Source organism: Rutilus rutilus (genome assembly GCF_951802725.1).
Source record: "Rutilus rutilus genome assembly, chromosome: 25".
NCBI classification, from domain to species: domain Eukaryota; kingdom Metazoa; phylum Chordata; class Actinopteri; order Cypriniformes; family Leuciscidae; genus Rutilus; species Rutilus rutilus.
Genome location: NC_140229.1, coordinates 1,965,042 through 1,982,806, shown reverse-complemented (window position 1 = coordinate 1,982,806; position 17,765 = coordinate 1,965,042). Strand labels below are relative to the sequence as shown.

Genomic DNA, 17,765 nt, shown 5'->3' with positions numbered 1-17,765 from the left:
AGTTTGAGTGTTTTTTAGAAGTAATTCTCTCTTTGTTGTTCTTGTATTGTTGTAGAATCCTGAGGGGCGGAGGTTTATTAATGTGATCGATCTGACAGACGACTCTCTTCTTCAGAATCTGCCTTCATTTCCCCCGTCGTCTGCTGAGCTCCACCTACTAGCAGCTTCTGTCATAAACCCCGCCTCTTCTGATGTAAACCACGCCCCTAAACCTGCCTTAAGCCCCGCCCCCAACAACACTGAGCACTTTCCTGAGAATCCGATTGGAGAGATTCCAGGTACACTGTTTATTTACATGAACAAATAACTACTAATAAAACAGGGATTCCCAAACATTTTTGTCCTCCAAACCCCTTTGACCTAAAATACAAGTTAATATTTCAATAATAATTAACCACACATTTGCATGTTCACAATTCGCTGATGTCAGTTAATGGTCACATATCATGCAGGTAAACAAATAAAAAATATTTTATCTTTTTTAGTAAGTGTTTTATTACTATTGTTTTGATTTTTGATTTTTTTAAATGCTAATTTTACATTTTAATGATTTAAATTAGTAGCTTTTCATCAAACAAGTTTGGGAAAGCCTGGTTTAGGGCATAAAGCAGACAAAATCGCTTTTGTGTAATATTTAGTGGAGGTAGATGTTTTTCATAAAATATAATACAATGCCTTCAAGGTACCGTACATGCTTTATCAGTTCATATTACTCAATTTACATTTAAATATATATATATATATGTATATGTATGTTTAGTACAGTTTCGATATAGCAAATAAAACATGCTCGAAATTAAATGAGCAATAACTAAATACATTGGCAGTCAAAAGTTTAGATAGAAAGAAGTCTCTTTTACTCACCATGAGGATGCATTAATTTGATAAAAAATGCTGTAAAAACAGTGAAATATTATTGCAATGTAAATCAGCTGTTCTCTATGTGAATATCTAGTAAAGTGTAATTTATTCCTGTGATCAAAGCTGAATTTTCAGCATCATTACATTTACATTTACATTTATGCATTTGGCAGATGCTTTTATCCAAAGCGACTTGCATTGCATTTCAAGGTACACATTTACATTCTTATCAGTTCTTGCTTTCCCTGGGAATCGAACCCATGACCTTGACGTTCTACTGTTTGAGCTCCAGGAAAGCTATATTTAGTTATCGTCTAATTTTTTATAGTTTTCGTCTGTGAAAAAATGTCGTAATGACGAAAATGATACGTCAACGAAATGAACACTGATCCAAACTAACCGGTCTTCATCCCCTGCAGGTGTGTGTGTGTCTCCTGCAGGTGTGTGTGTGTCTCCGGAAGCTGTGCTGGGTGGAGACCCCGTGACCCTGAGCGCGCTGAAGGCCGTGAACACGCCTGGTTTGGAGCGAGCGCTGATGTCCAGGAGTCAGATCTCAGCTCGGCTCTCAGAGATGGACTCTCAGCTGCTCAGACTGCAGAGTATCGCAGATCACATGGACAGAGAGTTCGCCAACACCAGACTGGTGAGAGACCAACAGTGCATGCTGGGTAACACTGTGTTCTGTGAAACACAACCAACAAACAATCTAAGATATAAATCACAGAGAGAGAATTTTTGTTTTATTAAAGTTCCCCATTATGCTTTTTTGTACAGCAGACTGGGCCATCTGACCAATCAGAGCAGAGTAGACCAATCACAGCAGGCTGGGTCATATGACCAGACCAATCAGAGCAGAGTAGACCAATCACAACCATAGACTGTAAAAAAAGATGGACGACGCCCCTTCACTCTCTTCCATTGATGAAAAGTGAAGCTGCCAAAGTCCTAATATGTCTCTGACATCTTGCGCTGATTTGGGACCTGATTCTGCACAGTAATTAGCGTGAAGTAAAGCCGCGATATCAAGGTCCCGCAGAAACGATTACTACAAAGTTTACTGTGTGAAATGAACAGTTATGGACATGTAGAAATTAAAGTTGAAGATCCAATCTCCTCCCGAAAATCCCCCAAAAAGTCAGTTGGTGCCTCAGTGAAACTTCGTCTAGAGAAGCTGTCAATCACAGCTGTCAATCATGACGTCACATTCCCGTTTTTATAGCATCAAATAACAAACCAAGATCAAACTTATCAAACACTTAAACTTAAATCAGCGTTATAAAAACTATCTTAAATGACAGAAAAAATCTTTTGGAAAAAACGTATTTGAAGTGTAATTTGATTGTTTAGTTTCCATGGGGAGGCGGGGTTTATGAGCTATACTGGGACCAGTCACCGGGGGGCGATCGAGACACTTTGGCTTCACTTTTCAGGACTTGTGCTGCACACTTGATCACAACAGACTGGGGCATCTGACCAATCAGAGCAGAGTAGACCAATCACAGCAGACTGAGCCATCTGACCAATCAGAGCAGAGTAGACCAATCACAGTAGACTGAGCCATCTGACCAATCAGAGCAGTGTATGCTCTCGGAAAGGAGTTAGAGACCAAGTCCTTGATCTAACTGTTTCAGACATTCTTAGAAAAGAGCTAGCATGATAATGCTACTTTAATTAATAACCAGTTGATTCTGTTTTAATTTTAATTTTGTAATATTTTATAGTTAGGTTAGAAAGCTTTAGTGGCTTTATATAGAGAAATAAACAAGCCCACTGAACACGTGTGTGTTTCTGCAGTGAGGAGTTACTGTCCTTCACCGCAGCGCTTCCACCCCGACAGAGAAGATGAGGAGTTTCTGTCGTCGTCTGTACTGAGCCGATGTTCAGTCCGTCAGGAGCGCTCTCCTCCTGCAGGTACACTATCATCTCTACTCACATGTGGGACCCTGGACCACACAGCCAGTCACATGGGTACATTTGATGAAATTGACCCATTAAATAAATAAGCTTTCCATTGAATGGTTTGTTAGGATAGGACAATATTTGGCCGAGATACTATTTGAACATCTGGAATCTGAGGGTGCAGAAAAATCGAAACATTGAGAAAATCTCCTTTAAAGTTGTTCATTTATGTTGGCGATTGTGCTGCATTCACTCACACAAATACATGTTTTATATATTTACGGTAGGCAATTTACAAAATATCTTCATGGAACATGATCTTTACTTAATGTACTTATTTTGACCTGAATATAGCCGTGCGACTCCAGATGTTTGTGATTTGCTGCATTGCTCAACGCTACAAAAACGTGTTGTAAATAAAAACCTGTTTCCCAAATATTCAATTCAATTCACAATTATTTTTACAGGGCTTTTCACAATACGCATCATTTCAAGCAGCTTTTCAGATTACTTTTCAGTCCACATTACAATTTACAGTGATCTGTTATCAGAGGAAACTGTCTAAGTTATGTATTTCAGGAATGTACATACACAAATAACAGTTAGCTAAAAATGTAGTAATTTAATGCAGAAACAATGAGCTCATTGAAGTAATGAATACTTGTTTGTTAACAAATGATTATGACATTTAGAAAAATGTTGCATATTGATTCAGAGTTGATATGCTTTATAATGGAGAAAACTGATCCTAGACCAGCAAAGCAGTCAGATACACAGCAGCCTGTAAATGATTTTACTTCATATTTTTGTTGTGCCTGTTGTTTTTGTGTAATAGATGTTCACTGCATCACTCTGTGTATAACCCAGTTTCAGACACGCATGTTCACTGGTGTGTTCAGGCTCCTCAGTTTAACATGATCTCGTTGTTTTCAGTGAAACCAGAGCAGCGTAAACGAGATACCGATCCAGGTGAGACACACACACACACACAGTTTTTGTAACTTACACCTACAGCTGCAGTCATGGACGTCAGTGTTGTTGGTTGTTTCCCTGCAGGATTGACCGAGTCTTTGCTTGAGAATCCTGGGATGTAAGTCAGTATGAAAGTATTCGACGCTCTCAGCCTTTGCCGGTGATGTCTCTGTATCTGTCCTTCTGATCTTCCCTCTGTTAATGTGTGATCAGTGGAGAGGAGACTCTCGGTGTGAGCGGCCTCAGTGACGTGAAGGACATCTTGTGTGAGTTAATCAGGGACGGGGCTTTATCCCGATCCGCGCTGGATCTGTCCCGATCCGGAGCGCTGCACCTGAGCAGGTGAGAGTCTCAGGAATCAGACTATTCTTTCCCCGGAGTCCTATTTAGATTAGATTAGATTAGATTCAACTTTATTGTCATTACACAAGTACAGGTACAAGGCAACGAAATGCAGTTTAGGTCTAACCAGAAGTGCAATAGCAGCAAGTGCAGGATATACAGTGGTTCCATAAGTGCAGAACATGGATATGTACTGAATAAATATAGAGTTGAATACTATTATAAACAAAAATTTACAGATAGATTGTCCTATGAATATATAATATACAGATAACTATTACTGTGAACAGAATTTACAGCTAGATATGTACTGAATATAATATACAGATGGCTATTACTATAAACAGAATGTTTACAGATAGATATGTACTGAATATAATATACAGATGGCTATTACTATAAACAGAATTTACAGCTAGATATGTACTGAATATAATATACAGATAACTATTACTGTGAACAGAATTTACAGCTAGATATGTACTGAATATAATATACAGATGGCTATTACTATAAACAGAATGTTTACAGCTAGATATGTACTGAATATAATATACAGATGGCTATTACTATAAACAGAATTTACAGCTAGATATGTACTGAATATAATATACAGATAACTATTACTGTGAACAGAATTTACAGCTAGATATGTACTGAATATAATATACAGATGGCTATTACTATAAACAGAATGTTTACAGCTAGATATGTACTGAATATAATATACAGATGGCTATTACTATAAACAGAATTTACAGCTAGATATGTACTGAATATAATATACAGATAACTATTACTGTGAACAGAATTTACAGCTAGATATGTACTGAATATAATATACAGATGGCTATTACTATAAACAGAATGTTTACAGCTAGATATGTACTGAATATAATATACAGATAACTATTACTGTGAACAGAATTTACAGCTAGATATGTACTGAATATAATATACAGATAACTATTACTGTGAACAGAATTTACAGCTAGATATGTACTGAATATAATATACAGATAACTATTACTGTGAACAGAATTTACAGCTAGATATGTACTGAATATAATATACAGATGGCTATTACTATAAACAGAATGTTTACAGATAGATATGTACTGAATATAATATACAGATGGCTATTACTATAAACAGAATGTTTACAGATAGATATGTACTGAATATAATATACAGATAACTATTACTATAAACAGAATTTACAGCTAGATATGTACTGAATATAATATACAGATGGCTATTACTGTGAACAGAATTTACAGCTAGATATGTACTGAATATAATATACAGATGGCTATTACTATAAACAGAATTTACAGCTAGATATGTACTGAATATAATATACAGATGGCTATTACTATAAACAGAATTTACAGCTAGATATGTACTGAATATAATATACAGATGGCTATTACTGTGAACAGAATTTACAGCTAGATATGTACTGAATATAATATACAGATGGCTATTACTATAAACAGAATGTTTACAGCTAGATATGTACTGAATATAATATACAGATGGCTATTACTGTGAACAGAATTTACAGCTAGATATGTACTGAATATAATATACAGATGGCTATTACTATAAACAGAATGTTTACAGATAGATATGTACTGAATATAATATACAGATGGCTATTACTATAAACAGAATGTTTACAGATAGATATGTACTGAATATAATATACAGATGGCTGTTACTATAAACAGAATGTTTACAGATAGATATGTACTGAATATAATATACAGATGGCTGTTACTATAAACAGAATTTTACAGATAGATATGTACTATGAATATATATACAGATGGCTGTTACTATAAACAGAATGTGAGCATAATATACAGATGGCTATTACTATAAACAGAATTTTACAAATAGATATATGTATAAGTTAGGCTAATGAGCAGTATAACAATGGATTTAAAGTAGTGCAAATAAAGTTTGGACAGAAGCTATCCGAGTGAAAGTGCAGTGGAAAGTAATTGCATATTACAGTTAAAGTACGGTATTGCAATGTATATATAAACAGTCGGTACTGTAAATTCTGGTGTTAGTCAAAGTTTCTTTCATCAGAAAACAGTTGTTGAGTTTTAGCAGTTTCTACTAAGATGCAATGTTATTTTAGTATCATTAATATGCCATTATAGTTTTTATTAATATTTTGAATTAGTTTTTATTTTTTTGTTTAGCAATTTATTTTTAAGTTTAGTTAATGTTATAGTTTTTTTTTGTGTGTGTAATTGGTCTTAAATATGTATATATAGTTTTTATTCATTTTTATTTTTATTCATTTTAGTACTTCAACTTAAACTTTACAAAAATTAACATAAATAAACAAAAATGAGAAATGCTTCCTATATATATATATATATATATATATATATATATATATATAAAATTATACAGTGTGTGTATATAGTATATATTACAAAAATTAGAAATGCTTCCTATATATATATATATATATATATATATATATATATATATATAAAATATTATTATTGTTATTATTTTATATATATATATATATATATATGTATATTTATTTATTTTAATTTATTTTATTTTATTTTTCAGATACATTTTTAAAACAATAGTTTATAGTTGTCTGTACTTCCCCTGTTTGGATTGATGTGTCTGTGAAGTGTCTGATTGATGAACATCTAAATGTAAATGATCTCTGTTATGATTGGCTATCAACAGCCCTGCTAAGTAGATTAGTGAGGGATGCGTGACATATTTACTGATTGATTTGATTGGTGTGTTTATGTGTGGTGGGCGGCAGGTCAGAGGTCAGTCCGAGCGGAGCCATGATGGAGGAGGAGCGGAGGGATCTGAGGATGTGGATGAGGAGAAAACAGAGAGAACGACTGATGGAATACCGTAAACAGAGAGAAGAGAAGAGGGCGAGCGAGCGCAGACCCTTCATCTCTCCTCTTACACACGTGAGACGCTTCAGATCAGACATTAATACACTGATTGTGTGGTCAGACTGTTTGCTTTTCATGATAACTATTCGCAGAATCAGTTTCCACAGTTTTTCCTCATGTAAAGCCTTATTTCTGTTGGATTATGAAGCACGTATTATTTGCATATTGATTTTATTGATTTTGAATGGTAGGTATTTTTATGTATAATCACTACCATTCAAAAGTTTGGGGTTGGTGAGATTTTTTTTTTAATTATGTTTTTGAAAGAAGTCTCTTCTGCTCACCAAAGCTGCATTCATTTGATCAAAAATGCAGTAAAAAGTGAAATATTGTAAAAAAAAAAATTCTATGTGATTATATAGTAAAGTGTAATTTATTTCTGTGATCAAAGCTGAATGTTCAGCATCATTACTCCAGTCTTCAGTGTCACATGATCCTTCACAAATCACTCTAATATGATGATTTGATGCTCAAGAAACATTTATCATTAAAATAAAATGACAAACCTATCATATGTAAATAACAATCATAATTTGCAATTAATAATAATAATGTTATATACTTTGTAATGTACATTACAGATATTTTCTTGGAAGAAAAGTGTGCAGTACTTTTTTTAAGAATGATGAATTTCTTCACAAATATTGTGCACAGCTTTACTTCTATCCTGAAAAACCTTCAGATGAATCATCATTTCCATTCATTTTGCTTTGGATCTGGACAATCTCTAGCTTTTCCCACATGTTCAGAAGTCTATAAGTAAAGCTTGAAGCTTTAGTTTTGCACAAAACTCTTGATAACTTTACTTCTCCGTTTCAGAATCCAACCTCTGTGGATCTGGCAACCAACAAGAAAAGCAAAGAAGAAAGAGACAGGTATGATTATGTATAACTATGCACTACACTATGCACTAATACTTTGCACGCAATATGGACTCAAACGTCTAGTGTATGAATTTTATACGGTTATTTTGTCAACGTCTGAGTCCGATGTAATTAAGTGCAAGTGTTTGAAGTGCACTGTATATTTTAGTCATTTTCAGTGTGAATACTCTATTTATACTTAGTAAAACGGTTAGTTCCAGTCCTTGATTCTGATTGGTCAATAGCTGTTTTATTAACGATAAAACACGGCTATGACCGCTTCACCCATCGGTTCTCTGTATCACTACACACACCCATAGCAACCACTCTTAGCAACGTAAACACATGTTCTCATTGATATTGATCATTGAAGCTTATAAAGATGAGTATTGAGAGATCGAGTAAGTATACAGTATTTACAGTATAGCACTTTTCTTCAGCTCAGTCCTATATTCGTAATAATAAATCAGTTTGAATGTCCGCTGCAATATATTGTCCTTTTAATAGTTAAGTGGTTTTCCCGAGAACACTCTAATCATCTGTCAGTTGCATCACTTCTTCCGTGTTCACACCAAGTTTCAGTCCTTTCAATATAAAAGTCTTCTCTACTGACTGACTCGCTCATAAACACAGTCTTTGCCGCCACCTAATGGTGAAATAATGTATGTGACTTCTGTTGCTGTTGACAGTCAGGGACTACTTTTTCCAGCGGAAGGATTTTACATCATGAAAGTTGCATTGATACATATTTTTAGGCTTTAATATTGGTATTGTGTGGTAGCCGTTTAATGCAAGCAATAAGGTACTCGAGCCTCTCCTACCTTATTGCTTGCATAAAATAGTGCATAATAATTTAAATTTCCTTTTATTGTCATTGCATGTATTATACAATGAAATGAATTAGCAAACCTTAATTTCATTGTATAATACATGCAATGACAATAAAAGGAAATTGAAATGAAGCATGTGGGAAAGCACTGAATAGGTGCGTCCCAATTGACATATCTTTCCATGTGCTCTCAGGATGGTTCTCCAGGAGCATCATGAACAGAGAGCTCGTGACGCCTGTAGTCTGATCACTGACCTGCTCACGACACCACTGAACCTTCCCACAATCCCCCACGAGACGCTCAGGTCAGTGCCGTCTGTGTTACTGTGTGTTCACCATGGGAAAATCTAACATGGGGGAAAAGAAATATGATACACCAGCGGTTTGCCGGATGAGAAGTTTATATATCTTTTTTTTTACTCTTTTAATTCCTTTTATAAATGTATCATCTTTGTATCTCTTTTAATTCCTTTTATAAATGTATCATCTTTGTATCTCTTTTAATCCCTTTTATAACTGTTTTAATTTTCCTTGCTTTTATTTTGTGATTGTTTTAATTCCTTTCAGTGTAAAGCACTTTGAATTACCATAGTGAATGAAATGTGCTATAAAGCCATTTTCAAGAAACGGCTGAAGACGCATCGTTTTCAGCAACACTTGATCCATTAATACTAACACTTTCTCTTCTGTTTTATATCTATTAAAAGAAAAAAGAAAAGGTTTAGTTTATTTAGACTGCTGCGTTAGACTAAACTGGGAAGGGTCACAGCTCTTGCAGAGTGTTGTCCTATTGTTAGTTTCACTGCTTCTATTGTTCTCATTTGTAAGTCACTTTGGATAAATGTAAATGTACATATAAATAAACTTGCCTCACTGTTCCGTCTGCGCAACGCCTTCTGCAATCAGCTAAACGTGATGCATCTTTACAGGAACTTTTTGGCATCTCTGTGTGTTTTTGAGACGGAGCCAGTGTTTAGTTTTGGAGAAGGAGCACACATCACGCTTAATATCCTTCTCTGTGTTTCAGGAGCAGAAGTCAATCCTCTGGGAAAAATAAGAGGATTCCCAAGAACCAGAGCGGACCACACAGACGCTCGGCATCTTCTCTGGGAAAGACTGTTGTGCTTCAGGAGAAATCTGCGGGAAAAGCCCACGGCTCATTAAACCAGAGGCTCGGGCTGCACAGACCAGGTTCATGTTGTAGAATTGACTGATTTCAGTTATTAATGGTGATCGAGATCATTGAGCATCACTTCAATCTCACGTTTCACATTCAGCCAGTGATCTTCCAGGCGATCGGTTATCCCAGGTCACTCGGCGCGGGATGCTGTCCGACCTGAGAACCAGAGGAGGGACAAAGACCGTTCATCAGAGTATGAGTTTCTGAATGTGTTTTTGTGAAAATATCAGAATCAGGATGAGGTTTATAGCCAAGTTTGTGCACAAGGAATTTGTCTTGGTGAAACTTCATGTAAACGAAATACAGTCAAACCAAAAATTATTGGTTTACTAGTGTGTGCAGGACACTATAGTTCATTTATGTAAGTGAGGAGAGCAAAATAAAGTAATCTGTGACATATTATACACAAATATTCTTCATACAGAGACTACCAGTGACATTTATCAAAATTTAGGACCAAAAATGATTGGGACACTTTGAGCTGATCATGTTTTGCTGAAGTGTGTTGTCTTTAATTGCTAATGCTCTTTTTACACACAGACTGAACAAAATGAAGCATTGCTTGGTGATTGGTTGAGCTAAACTGGTATTATCTAATTGTGTAGTTAAATTTAACAGCTGACAGATATTCAACATAATTCATGTGTGAGACAGTCTAACAGAAGGACGGACAAAACCAGTGAAACATCAACTGAGTTCTGCTCATATTTTATTACCATTTTCTAAACTATAGCAAATAAACTGTGATCATGTGAGAAATGTGAGAATAAATTTTGGTTTGAATGTATGTATAGATACACAATAAACAAAATATGTATGTATGGCATAATCTATATACAGATATATTTATGCAAGCATATATGCAAATATGCAACATTCCTTCATATATTCACGTTTGTTCTTCTGCAGTGATGAAAAATGGGATCCACACGTCTGCGGCTAAAGCGAGAGAAGTGAAAGAGAGAGATCTCACACATGTGGAAGAGAGAGACGCAGTGAGTCCAGAGGACATCCACAGGATTCATCATTTCAGACAGGTGAGAGGTTCACAAACACAACATGTGACTTACCAGTCTAATGAAGCTGTCCTTAACCCTCTGGGTGTCATTTTAAATTGAAATATATATTTTTTTACTTTACAAAAGCAAACCTATATGAATACACATAAAAATACATAATTAGAAAAGGCTAAATGGCCAAAAATTATGTCCAGAAATGAATGGGAAATATGAAAATCAGAGCAATTATTTGGGAGTACAATCTACAATTAAGTATTCTAAATGTATAAATATATGTATCCAAAACCTAATAAAAGTAAGTAATTATGTTTGAAAATACTGGTTCAGGTGTGTTTAACTGGGGTTAGAGGCCGTCCCTAACCCTGATCTAGGACACACACAGTCTTCTATATGTGTTTATATATAGGGCTATACAGGCATCTCTACACTACAGTTACAGTAGCCACGCCCCAAACTCACGCTATTGGTTGAGCTGGAAAGTGATTGACAGATCTGAGGGGATGCTCTCAATGTTTTGATGCTGCCTGAGAGACTCAAGGTTTACACATCTGGGGCAGATAAACCCACGAATGGCAGACTAATACTGGTCAATACACAATAAACTAGGTTTAACATTAAAAACATTCATACTTAAAACACTGCATTAATTGAAAATATGAAATATTTTTAATATAGAAATTATTTAGAAGTGAATATTGTTTAGTACCATGAAATGGAAGTTGCAAAATAATAAAGAAAAAATAACATTGAAAGAAAATATAGTACATTAATTTCATTAAAAAATATATGCTTATTGACCTTATGCTTAATACCAGAGTGTTCCTTCTATCTGGTATGAGTGTGTCATATGGAGACGGGCAGTGTTTATAAGCAGTGCTGACTATATCTGTTCATTATATGCATTTTGTTTTGTAAATTTAATAAAAGATAATGGTAACACTTTACAATAAGGTTCATTAGTTAACATTAGGTAATGAATTAACTAACATGAACCATGAGCAATACATTTATTACAGTATTTATTCATCTTTGTTAACGTTAGTTAATAAAAATCCAGCTGTTCATTGTGTGTTCATGTTAGTTCACAGTGCATTAACTAATGTTAACAAGATTTTAATAAAGTATTAGTAAATGTTGAAATTAACATTAACAAAGATTAATAAATGCTGCATAAGTGCAGTTCATTAACAGTTAACTTATGTAAACTAATGAACCTTATTGGAAAGTGTTACCAAAAAATAATAATAATGAAATGAATGCGAGAGGGTTACTTTACTTTACTTTACTTTACTTTACTTTACTTTACTTTTCTTTACTTTACTTTTACAGGGACAAAGCACAATTAAGAGTAATTGCAGCAGAGTTAGCTAACAGCTCATTTACATCTGCTGTCCCTGGGCAGGTAAACTAATAAAATAACATACACTATTACATATAGACCACATAAAACATCACACTACAAATGTCCAGGAATGTAAGATTAACAAAATCAGTAAATAAAAACACAGAATTGACAACACAGTCATTAGTGGATGCAGATTTGTTCTGATAGTAGCCAGGACTTGAGCTTGGTTTTAACAACTGTGACGCTATCAGTGCTTCGGATGTTTATGGGGAAGGAAAAAACAAGAAGGGTTATAAATAATGTTAAATTTAACTGAGATAACTGTAAAAACATCAGGCACCAGCTGATTAAGGCAAGTTTACAGTGCTGGAAACATTACCACTAGCGCTGTGTTCTTCAAGATCATGTGATGTTTGTTTTCTCCAGGGCGAAGAATCGTTCACAACCGTGGATCACCTGCGAGATCTGGATCTGGACTCTTTCTCTCAAAGCACCGGAAGTGTTCTGAGCAAACTGGACTGGGCCGCCATCGAGAGGATCGTGGCCGAGGACGAGGACTGAAGAGATGCTGCTCAAAACTCCTGTTCTCACTCCAGATGCTGCGCAGCTGTTGACTGTGAATGATTGTGGTATTTGTGTATGTGTATCATTTGTGTCTTGACTGTTTGAGTAAGCTGTCGGCACAGATTTGTGCGGAATAAACACGAGTCTCTCACAGGTGCGTTGTTGGTTTTCTTCCACATGGAGTCATTATTACTGGATGCTGGACAGAACAGAGCTCTCCGCAGACAACACCACAAGCCTTCAGACGGCTAACGTTTAACATTTGAAGCTTCTGATGTGGAATTGGTAAAACTGTTCAATAAGGTTTCATTTGTCAACATTATTAGTTCAACTAATACTACTACAACATTTATTAATCTTAGTTCATGTTTATTTCAACATTCACTAATACATTTTTAAATCAAAAGTAGCCACGCCCCAAACTCCCCAGCTAATTGTATTTTTATGAACTAAAGATTAATAAATGCTGTATATTGCTCATAGTTCGTGATAACTAATGCATTGAGTAATGCTAATGAATGGGACCTTGCTGTAAAGTGTTACAGTGTAATTTACGGTTAAATTTGCCTTATTGCATTTCTAAGATTTATTTATTTGACAATCCTTTCATAAAATACTGTGAAACGGAAGATCTCATATCACTCAATTATTAATCACATGCATGTCATTAAAAAGGAGACCTGAGCTGAAATATTGTCATCAGACTGAAAGAAGCACAATTTCTATGAAGAAATATAATTGTTTGCTATTAATTCATAGCGGCAACACTTTACGACAAGGTTCTGTTTGTTAGCATAAGTTGTTAACGAACTAACAATGAAACATGACTAAGTTATTGTTAATCTCAAAATGTACTAATACATTATTAAGATCGAAAGTTGTGTTAACATAATTACCAGATAATAATGAAAGAATTTCGTCTTCAGATTAGTTGGAATACAATCGTGTATTTATATTATCAGCTTCATAAATAATGGTTTTTGTATAAAAAATATAAGGTACATAATAAATTAAAAAAACGGGAAAATACAAGGGAAAAATATTTATTTATGGTCAAATTATTTTTCTTTGTTTTCTTTTTTTCTAGTCAAATTATTAAATATTTTTATTCCGTATGAACAAATACTCAGTAAAAGCTTCAAGCTTCATTTCTCTAAACTTAAAGTAACCGAGGACTTGTATTCAGAAGAGACTTTTATTTTGACTTCCGGCGTACCGGAAGTGCCCGATATTATTGTCATGGCTGACCAGAGCAGTGATACTGGTAAGTTTGTGAGTTTTATTCTTGTTTTATGAAGTGTTTCTCTCTTATGAGTGAGATGAATGTGTTCAAACTGCAGGACAGTGTTTTGCTGAAAGCTGTGATGGTTTAATGAAGTCAAACACTGTCAGAGCAGCAGTTATAATGATCTGAGGCTCCTCAGGCACATGTGATTATGAAGATTATTTAATAATAATTCAAATATAGGAGCTTTTAGCCTTCGTTTCTGTCACTCATTGACTGCCGTATGAGTGAATATGTTTGCAATACCATGTTGGTTTGGCTTGTACTATGGTAGCACTATGGTATTCGTTATAGTGCCCTGGATATACTATACTACACTAAACACTCGATATAATGCTATAATAATTCGCTATTATAATTGGGATATAGTTTGTATTTCTTTTGTAAAGGTAGAAATTATTCTCTTATTTTCCCTTTAGATTATTATTATTATTTAATCAGTTTTATGTTGTTAATTTTTGCCTATCACCCATAAATTATTCATCGCTGTAAATAAATAAATACACAAACTTTATATTTTTAATAGTAATAGAAATTCCAAAATGAAACTCTAATTTCCCTCTTTAGATTATTATTAATCATTTTTTTATTTTATTAATTTTTGCCTCCCACCCACACATATTCATCATTCAAAATAAACAAATATACCCTGATTATTTGATTATTATTAATATTTGTCATTATTTTATACATTTTTGCCTGCTAGCCATAGATTATTCATCATTCAAAATAAATCAATAAATATACTTTTTATAAAGGTAATAATAGAAATTCTGCAACAATATAAATAATCGATATTCTAAAATGACAATCATTTCCCCTATAGATTATTATTAATATTATTTAATAACTTTCGCCTAAAACCCATACATTATTCATAGTTTAAAAATAAATACATATTTTTTGTAAATTCAAATTTTACCCTTTGATAATATTACTATTTGTCTTTTTTAATTTTATTAATTTGTATTTTATAGATTTTCGCCACCCATAAATTATTCAGCATTCAAAATAAAATAAGAATTCCTCTAGATATGAATGCATTGTATTGTTTTGTGTGATTGACAGGTGACTCCAGTAACGATGCAGACGTCTCGTCAGTCATGGGCTTCGCTGGATTCGGTGAGTGTTTCAGCTCAGACGTCACAGAAGCAGGAGTGTGTGTGTGTGTGTGTGTGTGTGTGTGTGTGTGTGTGTTGTGTCAGAGTCACATGAGCACTTGTAATATTTCTTTGACTCTCAGGAAAGAAAGCTCGAACCTTTGACCTGGAGGCCATGTTTGAGCAGACGAGGCGGACGGCCATCGAGAGGAGTCAGCGAGCTTTAGGTCAGTGCGGTTATTTACCTGTGATTCTGTGTCAAAGACGCCATTTTAACCTCGATCTTCTTCACCGTCACAGAAGAGCGTCAGAAACAAGAGGTTCAGGAGAGCAGCGGCTTCCGTCCCGGCAGCGTCAAACAGAAACCGTCCACATCCACATCCACGTCCAGGTAACATCTCTATTCGACGAGGACGAGCAGTGTTCAGCTGAAATTTAAATGAAAAATTACCCCATGATTTACTCACCCTGACTTTATCCTAGGTGTATATGACTTTCTCCTTTCAGACAAATACAATCTGAGTTATATTAAAAAATGTCCGGCAGTTTCTGGTTTGAAGTCCATAAAAGTGCATCTATCCATCATAAAAGCGCATCTATCCATCATAAAAGTGCATCTATCCATCATAAAAGTGCATCTATCCATCATAAAAGTACATCTATCCATCATAAAAGTGCATCTATCCATCATAAAAGTGCATCTATCCATCATAAAAGTACATCTATCCATCATAAAAGCACATCTATCCATCATAAAAGTGCATCTATCATGATAAAAGTGCATCTATCCATCATAAAAGTGCATCTATCCATCATAAAAGTGCATCTATCCATCATAAAAGTGCATCTATCCATCATAAAAGCGCATCTATCCATCATAAAAGTGCATCTATCATGATAAAAGTGCATCTATCCATCATAAAAGTGCATCTATCCATCATATACATCGTCTCTCCTATGTTTGTGTGAACAGGAAACAGGAAGCTGAGAGTGACAGTGACTCTGATGTCATCGGCCCCCCGCTGCCTCCTCAGAAGGAAGAAGATGAAGATGAAGATGATGATGATGATGATGATGATGATGATGTTGTTGGACCTCCACTTCCGCCCGGATACAAGCGCAGCAACGCTGACAGCGACGATGATGATGATGATGACGATGATGATGACGATGATGTAAGTGTATTTTTTATCTTTTTACTCCCATGAACATATTAAATGATATCCAGTCAAACCAAAAAAAATTCAGACACCTTCAACATTTCTCACAGTATCACAGTTTATTCGCTATAGTTTAGAAAATGACGAGTGACACATGACGAGATATATGGGGAGTGATACATGATGAGATACATGACTAGTGATACATGGCGAGTGATACATGATGAGATACATGGCGAGTGACACATGACGAGTGACACATGACGAGATATATGGGGAGTGATACATGATGAGATACATGACTAGTGATACATGGCGAGTGATACATGATGAGATACATGACGAGTGACACATGACGAGTGACACATGACGAGATATATGGGGAGTGATACATGATGAGATACATGACTAGTGATACATGGCGAGTGATACATGATGAGATACATGGCGAGTGACACATGACGAGTGATACATGATGAGATACATGACGAGTGACACATGGCGAGTGACACATGACGAGTGACACATGACGAGTGACACATGATGAGATACATGACTAGTGATACATGGCGAGTGACACATGATGAGATACATGACGAGTGACACATGACGAGTGACACATGACGAGTGACACATGATGAGATACATGACTAGTGATACATGGCGAGTGATACATGATGAGATACATGACGAGTGACACATGGCGAGTGACACATGACGAGTGACACATGACGAGTGACACATGATGAGATACATGACTAGTGATACATGGCGAGTGACACATGACGAGTGACACATGACGAGTGACACATGACGAGTGACACATGATGAGATACATGACTAGTGATACATGGCGAGTGACACATGATGAGATACATGGCGAGTGACACATGACGAGTGACACATGACGAGTGACACATGATGAGATACATGACTAGTGATACATGGCGAGTGATACATGATGAGATACATGACGAGTGACACATGGCGAGTGACACATGACGAGTGACACATGACGAGTGACACATGATGAGATACATGACTAGTGATACATGGCGAGTGACACATGGCGAGTGACACATGATGAGATACATGACTAGTGATACATGGCGAGTGATACATGATGAGATACATGGCGAGTGACACATGACGAGTGATACATGATGAGATACATGACGAGTGACACATGGCGAGTGACACATGACGAGTGACACATGACGAGATATATGGGGAGTGATACATGGGGAGTGATACATGATGAGTGACACATGACGAGATACATGGCGAGTGATACATGATGAGATACATGGCGAGTGACACATGACGAGAGATACATGACGAGTAGGGGTGTAACGATACACAAAACTGACGGTTCGGTACGTCCCACGG

The 17,765-nt window shown here is 35.5% G+C and overlaps 2 protein-coding genes across 2 annotated transcripts in view; both read left to right on the top strand.

Moving 5' to 3' along the window:
- The window catches only part of cplane1 (ciliogenesis and planar polarity effector 1), a 57,721-nt gene extending 44,263 nt beyond the window's left edge, over positions 1-13,458 (top strand). The window contains exons 41-53 of the mRNA XM_084399807.1: positions 56-278; positions 1,302-1,537; positions 2,628-2,772; positions 3,694-3,729; positions 3,817-3,850; positions 3,946-4,074; positions 6,887-7,046; positions 7,851-7,906; positions 8,918-9,028; positions 9,751-9,914; positions 10,001-10,096; positions 10,813-10,940; positions 12,694-13,458. Coding sequence (XP_084255933.1) covers positions 56-278; positions 1,302-1,537; positions 2,628-2,772; positions 3,694-3,729; positions 3,817-3,850; positions 3,946-4,074; positions 6,887-7,046; positions 7,851-7,906; positions 8,918-9,028; positions 9,751-9,914; positions 10,001-10,096; positions 10,813-10,940; positions 12,694-12,828 — 1,653 coding nt within the window. The 3' untranslated portion in view covers positions 12,829-13,458. The remainder of the gene's footprint in view (positions 1-55; positions 279-1,301; positions 1,538-2,627; positions 2,773-3,693; positions 3,730-3,816; positions 3,851-3,945; positions 4,075-6,886; positions 7,047-7,850; positions 7,907-8,917; positions 9,029-9,750; positions 9,915-10,000; positions 10,097-10,812; positions 10,941-12,693) is intronic.
- A 566-nt stretch (positions 13,459-14,024) lies between these two features.
- The window catches only part of wdr70 (WD repeat domain 70), a 91,206-nt gene continuing 87,465 nt past the window's right edge, over positions 14,025-17,765 (top strand). Inside the window, exons 1-5 of the mRNA XM_084401245.1 lie at positions 14,025-14,095; positions 15,185-15,238; positions 15,360-15,443; positions 15,517-15,607; positions 16,190-16,391. Coding sequence (XP_084257371.1) covers positions 14,071-14,095; positions 15,185-15,238; positions 15,360-15,443; positions 15,517-15,607; positions 16,190-16,391 — 456 coding nt within the window. The 5' untranslated portion in view covers positions 14,025-14,070. The remainder of the gene's footprint in view (positions 14,096-15,184; positions 15,239-15,359; positions 15,444-15,516; positions 15,608-16,189; positions 16,392-17,765) is intronic.